The following is a 10,792-nucleotide window of genomic DNA, read 5'->3' as shown; positions in this document are numbered from 1 at the left end:
GACAACAGACAAGTGAAAGAATGGATACCGGGAGATGACAACTGGTATCCTCTGTTGCAAGCATCCATCACAGGATACCTCAGCCTCTGCAATATGGACATTTGGGGCCAGATAATTCTGTTGTGGAGGACCATCACATGCCCTGCAGAGCAGAGTTAGCAGTATGCCTGGCCTCGGTCCACCTGTAGAATCCTACTTGTGAAAGTTAGGTCTCTAGGTATTGGTAAGTGTTCCTTGAGGATGTCTTCCCCATTGAGTTGAGAATCACTGATTCACTGTGTGCAGGTACTGTGTTAGTCCCTGCGAAGGAGATGGAAACAAAACATACCTGAGAGCATCTCACACAATGTGTTGATTACAGTAAAATAGGGTAAGAAGCCAGATAGAACTGTAATGCTTTGTTTGTTTTGGGGTACTAGGGAGTCAAACTCAGGCCTCATACTTGCCAGGCCAAGTGCTGCACCGAGCTAAATCCCCAACCTTTGTACTGCAATGTGTTTGCTGTGTGTATAAAGCCCTAAGAGGGGAGAGAAGTCTGCTTGTTCTAAGAATAAGAGTGCAGGGGTGGTCGGCAGGGCTGGAGAGTAGGTGGGAACCCGGTGAGATCCTGGGGCTTTGATCTAAGTGCAATGGGAAATAACTGGAGCTTTATCTGCTACATTTTAGATATAGAAGACCCCCCACCCCCACCCCACCAAGTCTCTTGTGTTCAGAGGCGTGGCATATGGAAGGTGAGAGGATCATGAAACCTCCAACCTCAACAGTGGATTAATCCATGATAAGATCATTTGAGGGTATTATTGGGAGGTAACGGAGCTTAGGAAGTGAATCCAGTTAAAGGGGAATGGTCAGGGGAGTGTGACCTTGGTCTTTGGTCCCTGACCCCTGGCCCTTGTCTTTTCCTCCCTTTCTGCTTGCTGGCTACCCTGAGATGAGCAGCCTTCCTTGGCCATGCTCTTCTGCCATGACGTTTCTGCTTCACCACAGGCCTGAAAGAGCAATGGAGCCGGCTGGCTATGGACCGAAACTGTGAGCCAGAAGAAATCTTTTCCTCCTTTATTTTTCTGTTATTTGGTCACAGCAACAAATAACTGACAACATATCATCTACATTTTTAAATCAGGCGGCTGCTGGATGTGTGTATATTAGAGGAAAGCAGAGAAGAAGCAGGGAGACAGGAGGTTGTCCTAATCAAGTGAGAAACGACAGTGGCTTGGAGTTTGACAGTACCACTGGGAATGAAGAAATAAAATTGAAGGGGAAAAATAACTATGAAAGGACATAGGTAAGAATCTTCAATTTATCCAAATGGCTACCAAGGAAGACTAAGTACATTGAAAGGGTATCTGTGTTATATGACTTAAAATTGAGTACAGACCTTTTTGGTATTTGTCCTGTATATTCCTGTATTAGCTTCCTGTAGCAGCTGTACCATCACTACACACTTGGTAGCTTGAACTATCACATCTATCCTCATTGTTCTGGAAGTTGGAAGTCCAGAAAGTTTCACTGGTGTCCACAGGGATATGCTGTGGGGAACCACCTCGCCCTTGCCTCTTCCAGCCTCTAGTGTTGCGAGCACTCTTGCACTTGTGCTCACATGTAACACCTCCTCCTGTGTGGAAAATCTCCCTTCACTCTCGCTTCCTAGCATACTTGTGACTGCATTTAGGGTCTACCCTGTATTGAGGATAATCTCTTCATCTCAAGATTCCTAATTTAATCACCTTTTTTTTTCCCCACTACGGGCAATCGAACTCATGACCTCATGCTTGCCAGGCAAGCGCTGTGCCCCTGAGCTAAATCCCCAGCCCCCTTAATCATATCTTTTGTCATAGAAAGAAGTATTTCAAGGATTCAGGCTTAAGACATGGACATTTCTTGGGAGGCTGGAATTCAGCCTCCCACAGTTCTCCAAATATTTGAAATCACCTTCAGTTAGCAAAGGAAGGGATGCTACATGTTTACAGAAGGCTTCATGGGCTTTAGACAACTCACTGTAGATGCTAAAAAGCTAGGGCTTAAAAGGACTGCAATATTCATACAGTAGATAATGGATCCTCAAGGGTATGGTGTGCCAGGTGACAGAAGCACGGCGTGGCCATCAGCTGCACTGGTACAAAGGTGGCAGGGACAGTGTGAAGGGAGTAGGACTAGAGAGAAAACAAATACAGATTTTCTCATTTAACTGGATCCTGCACAGAGGCAGGGCATGACAACAGGCCCAGGTCCATCTTACCTGCTGTGCTTGGGAGTTCCCATGAGGAAGAAGTGAGGGACAGCACCAAGAACTCCAAGAACGGGTGATACTTAGAAATCCAGGCAGGCTAGTGGCATCAGCAACACCTCAGAAAGCAGTTAAACTTTAGTGTCTAGATTGGGGTTCAAGGGCAGGACTCTTGTCGGTGGAAGGGGATTCTAGTTCCCAAAGCACTGGGACAAATAACCAAGGGAAGAACACAGGCCCTGTGGAACAAGGCCTGGGCTGGGCGGTTTAGCTCAGTGGCAGAGCACTTTCCTAACATGTGGGTTCAATCTTTAAACACACAAAAGAAACAAGGCAGAAATCTAATTAACAGTAGTGGGGCCCATGACAGCTGGAAAGGCAACAAGGACGCCTCCTGCCAAATTCTACAGTGGCTAGCTAGAACTTAAATGCTCCTTCCCAGATAACAGAACCTAAGGCAGGTTTTCAAGTAGAGAGAAAGTCTGAAAAACCTATGTGATTCCTGAAGAAAATGGCAAAATAACAGTCACATCTGAATTTATAATAAAGCCTGACACATAAAGTCATTACTGACAATGAAAAAATAATTTACTGTACAAGTGTATCCCGAGTACAGAGTTTCTCATTTAATATGACTGGCTAGACACTGTCACTGGTAAGGACAGTAACGTGAAGAACGATCCAATAGTATGGTACAGTGCAGAAGCCCAGACTGAAGCCAGACTGCCTGTTCAAACCCTGGCTTTACTCGGCAATATTTCAGGGTTAGCATATTATGGATAGTTTGTAAATGAAGACTGCAATAATATCTAGGAAACAGTATACCTCAATTCTAGACTCAAATTCTGACCCTGAAACTAACTTCTCTCCAGTTTACCTGAGGAAACTTGCTTAAACTTTTGACATCTCTTTCTATAGTAACCCTATTTCAACTTTATTATTCCCATTTGAAAAATTATCCTAAGGAGAAGAAAATAAAAATGAAAATAGACTTTCAAAACAAGCTAACGGGAGAGTAACAACAATGAATACATTAGAAACTGAAGCCCTAGAAAATTTGACTAACTTCTTGTAAAGATCATATGGCAAAATAAGTGGTGAAGGTAGGATTAGATTTTTGTTCTGCCCATTCTATTTTTTTTTTTTTTTTGGTTTTTCTCTGGTACTGGGAACCGAACTCACGACCTTGTGCTTGCCAGGTATGCGCTTTGCCGCTGAGCTAAATCCCCAGCCCTGTTCTGCCCATTCTAAAACTGCAGTTTTTCCTTTTCTGTGTGTTATTCTAGCATAAGACTTGATTTCTACAGAGTGCGCCAAGGCCCCAAATACTCGCTACCCTTATATTTACCCCTCTAGCTCTCACTCTGATATTTCTAACTCTACGCTTTGAGCTGTCATTTGTTCAATTCTCTCCTTCTCCGGCACTCCCTCCCTTTCTGGTTATTTCTGGTATTGTCAGACCATATGGTCTCCAATTTCTTCCTCTTGTTAAATGTCTTCTCCATGTCTGTTTTCTAGCAGTAACTCCTGACTTTAATCTGAAATAAAATTATGTATTTGCTCATTTCACCCACTCTCCAATAAAAAACTTAACTATACATTACGCTGGAATTAAAATGACAATAAACATTTGGGCATGAAGTCGGGGCTGATGGCTCAGGTCTGTAGCCCCAGCTACTCAGGACACTGGAGCAGAGGGCTTCAAGTCTGAAGCCAGCCTGGGCAGCTCAGCAAGACCTTGCTTCAAAATAAAAAATAAAAGAAGCTAGCTCAGCATTCTTTGGGTTTAATCCTCAGTATTCCAAACCAAATGAACAAACAAAAAAATCCAAAAAAAACACCCCCACCATGTTTAACAAAGAGTTAGAAAAGAAAAAATTCTAGTTATTATTTTTCATTTTCTTTTATAGTTAGATCTTTATGAGACAAGGAAGTGGATCTTTATGTTTAAACACGAAAACAACCAAAATCAAATCAATATTACAATCATTAGCTCTAAATGAGTATTGAATGGAAAAATAATATTTAATATTCAGAATACAGAAACATCTCAGCGAAACTACATGACACCAGTGTGCGTAAGTTTGAGGTAATATTTGTAGAACTCTCAAATCCAGAGAAAACAGTTTTTTGGATATGTTACATATTAACTTTTTAAGTCAAAAATTCCACAATGCAAAGTAAGTTCAGTTCAGTGCTGTGACAGCTATGCAAAGAGATATAAACCCTACTGCTAGAGGAATCTGAAAAGGTAGAATACTTACTAATTATGTGGTACTAGCACAAAGGTCAATAAAAAAGTCCAACAGTAACAAAAATATAATTACCAATATAGCTGTCTTATTATAGCAAACCATAGTACTATCAATCTTAAAAAAAAAGGTCATTGTTTTCATTATTCTTTCTAAGTCTTTTCTATAAACATAGTGGCTAATTCTTATTATTTATCCTTATTTAATTTCCATGTAAACAAATTTGCTGATAGTAAGCACTACTTTCAAATACATTAGCATCATCATCCAATTATATTAGTAATGAAAAGGCATCAAAGCCTTTAAGGGTATTAATGTTTTCATGCAACTTTAAAAATCTAATTTTGGAAGTAACTGGCTAGTGAATTTTTTTTTTATCTGTAAACAGCCATCATACACCAATGTTATTATCAAATGTAAAGATGACATTTAACATGCTTACAGTTTTTAAAACAGCTGGAATATACACTTTATAATATATCTGAAACATTATCAAATATTTTGACAGTATTATTACTATACACCCTATGTGTAGTAGTAAAAAATATAAACTATTGGTCAATCATAGTGCATTCTCCAAACTGAATTTTAAATTTTCTTGTGGCTGCCATCATAACAAATTTATTATCTTGACATGGTATATCACAGTCTTCTTTTATAAAGTTCACAGGTCTTTCTTACCGCCTTTTTCAAAACGATTCTGTAAGAAAAAAAATACAACACATAATGCAGCAAAGAGAAACATCTATAGATACAAGGATTTTTAAAAAACTTTCTTTTTTCCATAAATAGTTGTTAACTGTAAGAACCATCAACTGTGAAAATAGACTAAAAATGTCTCACTATAAAATGAGTTTTTCTTGAAAAAGATGTTCACAGGAGAAATGTTCACACTGTCGATAAGTTCATTTTTTCCATACCTTAACCTATTTTGCTTTTGTGTTACAGGTTACTCCAGGAAAACAAAATGCTTGAAATTCCCCTACTGAGATCAAGAGCTGGAGGGAGGCAAGAGAAAGGGGATGTAAAAAGAATTAAGATGTGTTACGTGCACGTACCAATTCCCTGCAAGGAATGTAACCATTATGTGCTGCAAACATGGACTAATATAAATAAAAAAATTTTGAAAAATTTCCCTACTGTAAACCAATGAAGATTTTTTGGCAAGGAAAGAATAAAGGGAAGCAGAACAAAATAAAACAAAACACACGCTATTGGGGTGGCTTAGTATTTTTTGGGTCTTTCTCAAATTAGAATTGGCTTCTAAAATTTCACTTTCCTGATCATGTTATAACGATGATCACAATACATCATTTAAATCTGGAGGAAAATGAAATGGAAATTAATCTTAGGAGATCACTTGCCCTAAAAAAGCAAATATCAACATCAAGAAAGAAATCTCATAAAATGGAATTGCAAAGCGTTACTGCCGGTACACAGAAAGTTCAAACGCTGTACAGGCTGAGTACTAACGCTTTCAGAGCAATTTAACATTAACTTTAAGCCACCAAATAAGACAGGATTAGAGGAGGTATTTTGAATGATAAAATATCACTTTTTCATGTTTATACATATTAGGCTACTTAAGACAAAAATGAAAACTTTAATGGAAGTGTTACTTAAGTGCGATTTTCCAAAATCAAATTAAAAAACTGGCAGACGCTGATGTTTGTGCTGCCAATAGCCCATAAGTTTTTTTTCTTTTTTAGAAGACAGCCAGGGCAAATAAGGAAAGGCGAGGGCTACATGTTTTGAAGGGACTGTTTTCTAATATTTACTTAGTGCCTGTAACAGGAAAGGGACCTGACGGGGAAATCCTAATGGATTTAAAAAATGTAAAGTGAGATTTGATTACAGAAAAGCCACCTTTCTTACTTTTGAATTTTTTCTTAATGTTTTAATAATTCTTTATAATATGAAAGTTTCATATCCTATTATTAAGATTGATAACAGAAGTAAAATTCATGAGGACAAATAATTTAGCTTTTTACTATGGATAGTTTATAGCTACTTTTTGCTTTTTCTGAAGGTGAACGTTAAAATTCAGTAGACATGAAAGAGGGACCATGTAAGAAAATGGTCTAAATAAATGATACCTAAATTTCAGATTCTTAAGACTGAACAATGGGAGTTGGGTAGGTGGACGGGGAAAAAGTACAACTAATCAAGACATAGTTAACAGCACTTATAGCTTTTCTTGATTGAAAGTATTTTTTTTCCCCTCCGGTACCAGGGATCGAATTCACGACCTTGCGCTTGCCAGGCAGGTGCTGTGCCACTGAGCTAAATCCCCAGCCCTGATTGAAAGTATTTAAAGTGATTTCTTGGACATGATTTCAAGTTTATGATGTATTATAATTGTCATTAAGTAATAAAGTAGCTGAGGTACATGAATGTCAAATGACTCAGCTAAGGATTCCCTTCAACCTAAGATATTTATAGGCAGTTGGTTTTATAGCTAATGAGAGAGGAGACCCACCAGACAGGGTGGAGAGGTGCCTCAGAGATGAGTAACAGCAGAAAACCACCACCACTCTTGGGCTGGAGGGACAAGGGACAAGACAGTTAGGGAGCCCAGGAGTTAGCGCAGTAGGCAGATGCTGCTCTGTGGGAATTGGGACCACAGAAGGAACTGGAGCCACAAAGGACACGGTACCAAGAGAAAAAGAGTAGGAGAAATCCCTGACTTCCTCTCTCCTCCTGCTTTCAGTTTCCTGCTAGCACTTCCGTTGGGCTAAGAAATCAGAAATAAGCAATCCTGGAAAACATACCTCCCTCCTTGTGACAAGGAATGAACAGTGGTGGTAAGACAATGGATCTACGAACACACAGTCCTGTCCAGCACAGTCTAAAGAACATGATTAATGATAGAGGTTCTGGAGAAAGATTTCCTGACTTCAAATGCCAAATTTATTTATTTATTATTTTAAAGAGAGTAGTACATGAGGCACAAACAAAAAAGAAAAATAGAACAGTAGCAGCATACCAGTATCACAAACATAAACAAATCAAAGCAAGAGCATTCAAAGTGATACAGGGTCTCAAGACAAATTAATACAAATTAACAGTGGTTGTTACATTGCAAATGCCAAATTTAAATGCTGCCACTTTCTAGTTCAATGACCTTGAGTAAATTATATAACATTTCTGGTTCTCAATTTCTAAGCCCACAAACAAGGGGTATTAAAATCTCCTACTTTTGGGGCTGGGGATTTAGCTCAGCGGCAAAAGCGCCTACCTGGCAAGCGCAAGGTCGTGAGTTCGGTTCCCGGTACCAGAGAAAAACCAAAAAATAAAAAAAATAAAATAAAATCTCCTACTTTATTGAGTTATCATGGGAAGCAAACCTGACAGCATATATGAATCAATTAGCCATGTGCTTTGTCCAGAGCATACACTCAGTAAATGTTACCTATTAAATATTTCAAGAGTGCGCTACAAGTAGAAATTAGTTCAAGGTCTAAATGTGCTATCAAATAAAAGCCAACTTAGGATGGTACAAAGTATATCTGGGGTGGAGTCCTTTTCCAAAAAAACAGGTATAACAACTATTTTTTTTAAAGGAGGAATTACTCATAAAAGCTTTCTATATCCTTTGCCAAGAATGTGAAAGCTTCAAGCTGGAGGTGGCTTTCTCTGGAGGGTGGGGTGGGGAAATGGGCTTAGGAATCTTACTATTACATATCCTTCAGGGTTTATGAGAGTCACTTTTAGCTTTTATAGATAGTTGTTACCACAACAGAGATGGTAAGCAGTGGACACTGGTCATAAGAAATCGAGGGTATATTCCTGGTTTTCCTTTCCTCAAGTTTCTAAACATTTCTAACACCCTGGCAAAGTCCACTGGTAATGGATACTCACTCTGGCTGAGTACACCCTCACCTCAGAAATAGAAGAAAAAAGTACCGAAGGAGACACCCAGTATAAAGTGACTTCTTTACTTCCCATGGTGGATCTTGTGCATGTCATGGAGATAAGCCACATATTTAAATGCTACAGTCTTTTGTCTTAAGATATCTAAAGCACTGGAACAGAAGGAATAATGTGACGGTGAACACCAATTTTGGACCTCACTTTGCTAAGAGTGGCTAGTATTCTAAACAGGAAAACCTAAAATTTTCCAGAACCCAGTCTGGTTTTCAATGCTGCCACTTTTGTTAAAATTTCACCGAAAGTGGAAAGTTGCAAGTTAGCACATCAGCAATTCTTTGTGACTATCTCATATTTTGCTATAATGTCCTAATCGTCATCCTCTAGGAAACTTGGATTCTTTAATGATTTAACAAAGCCAGGATTAAAAACATCATCTGGATTTGTGAAGGTTAAGTAACCCAATTTCCTCAAGTATTTTTTTTTTTTTTTTGCTTTTTTTTCTGGTATCGGGAATCGAACTCACAACCTTGCGCTTGCCAAGCAGGCGCTGTGCCGCTGAGCTAAATCCCCAGCCCCCTCAAGTAATTAATATTTGAAAAAAATCTAGATGTGTAAAGTGCTAGTCACTCACCTGAAGTTCTGAGTGTTCTTTTAAGAGTCGATCATATTCTTTTGAAAGTCTGTCTGATTGCATCTTCATTGTCATCACATCGTTTTGTGCCTTAGAAAGGGCTACAAAATAATGGATAGAATTTTACTTTGAAAAAATTTCAAACTCACAGAAGTTTCAAGACTTAAGAAAGCTCCTACATGGCACTGTATTTTCTTTACACACAACTATTTTCTTGAATCATCTGAGAATAAGTTGCAGGCATGTTTCTTTACTCTTTAATACTGCAGTATGTAATACTTAAGAATGGGTCATTCTCTAATACAATCATAGTATAGCTACAGACTTTAGAAAGTGCAATACCAATAAAATACAGTTAAATTCATCTACTACCCATATTCCAGTTTTAGCAATTGTACCAGTTTTCTCCTTTTTAGCGTGTTTTTCACTTCTACTCAAGGACATAGCTGTGGATCACGTACTGTGTTTTGTGGTTGCCTTCTCTTTAGTTTCTTTTAATGTGGACAATTCTCTAATCTTGTCCTACCCCACCTTGCCCCATTTTTTGTGATGCTGATATTTTTAAGAACACAGGCCACTTTTAAAACAGAAAATTCTTCATTTTGGTCTTGTTTGATGTTCCTTATGATGAAATTCAGGTCATATAGCCCACTTACATATGAGTCTGACACAGGTGATGTCTGATGCTTCCTTGGGCATTCAGAAGCCAATCACATTTAGCAATGCTTGGCCCCTGTTCTTTTTTTTTTCTTTCTTCTATCTTAGAGTTACCATTTTTCCCCTTATAACCAAAGCAGCAATGCACAGGAAGATAATTTACACTATGCTAATATTCTGCTCCCTGTCAAAATATCTCCCCTCTATTTAGCATGTATTGATAATTCTTCCCAAGCCAGTATCACTTATAACAGAAGCTTTTTCTGCATCTATTGAGATAATATGATTTTTGTCTTTGGCTCTGATAATGTGGTGTATTACATTTATTTTTTAAAATTTTTATTTCAAAGAGAAAAAAAGTAAAGCAAAATTTCAAAACAAGATAAAAGCAGGATAACAATGGTTAATACATTGCATAATGTTATTTAGTTATTCAGAGTACAAGATATAGGCATTTAATTGTGCAAACAATATTAGCACCAACCTTTCTTTTCAATAAACTAAAAGAAATTAGTAGTACAAGTATCTTAACTATCTTGTGTTTTTATATATATATATATATATATATACACACACACACACACACACACATATATATGCTTTTCCCTTTCTCTTTTCCCCTCTCCCCATCCAGTTCCTTTCCTTTTAAGCAGTTTCTCCACATTTTACAATATTTATTGTATTTTTTGAATCTTATTTACTCTTTCGGCTTCTCACACTAGGGAGATAATATGTTTGCACATGTGCATCTGGTTTATTTCACTTATGAGTATGGTATCAAGCTGCATCCATTTACCTATAAAAGTCTCCAGTTTATCATTCTTTATGGCTGAGTAGTACTCCACTGTATAGAAAGACTACATCTTTTTTATCCATTCCTCAGTTGACAGGCATTTGGGTTGTTTTCAAGATCTAGCTATTACAAATTGTGGTGCTATGACCATGGGTGCACATATATCTCTGTGGTATGATGTTTTCAACTCTTCTTGGAAAAATACCCAGAAGGGGAATAGCCAGGTCAAATGGGACCTTGCAATCCTAGTTTTTCGTGAAAACTCCACACTGATTTCCAGAGTGGTTGCACAGTCCACACTCCCACCAACAGTGGACAAGGTTTCTTTTCCCCCACAGCCTCTCCAGCATTTGTTATTG

General features: G+C 38.2%; 1 protein-coding gene across 1 annotated transcript in view; it reads right to left on the bottom strand.

Annotated features, from left to right (window-relative positions):
- Nucleotides 1-4,114: 4,114 nt before the first annotated feature.
- Bcap29 (B-cell receptor-associated protein 29) overlaps nucleotides 4,115-10,792 on the bottom strand; it is a 54,322-nt gene continuing 47,644 nt past the window's right edge. The window contains exons 6-7 of the mRNA XM_005377284.2: nucleotides 8,984-9,084; nucleotides 4,115-5,179 (exon numbers count right to left, since the gene is read on the bottom strand). Coding sequence (XP_005377341.1) covers nucleotides 5,144-5,179; nucleotides 8,984-9,084 — 137 coding nt within the window. The 3' untranslated portion in view covers nucleotides 4,115-5,143. The remainder of the gene's footprint in view (nucleotides 5,180-8,983; nucleotides 9,085-10,792) is intronic.

The sequence above is a fragment of the Chinchilla lanigera genome, unplaced genomic scaffold (assembly GCF_000276665.1).
Source record: "Chinchilla lanigera isolate Chin_1 unplaced genomic scaffold, ChiLan1.0 scaffold00009, whole genome shotgun sequence".
Taxonomy (NCBI): Eukaryota; Metazoa; Chordata; class Mammalia; order Rodentia; family Chinchillidae; genus Chinchilla; species Chinchilla lanigera.
This window is presented reverse-complemented; position numbering and strand designations above follow the sequence as displayed.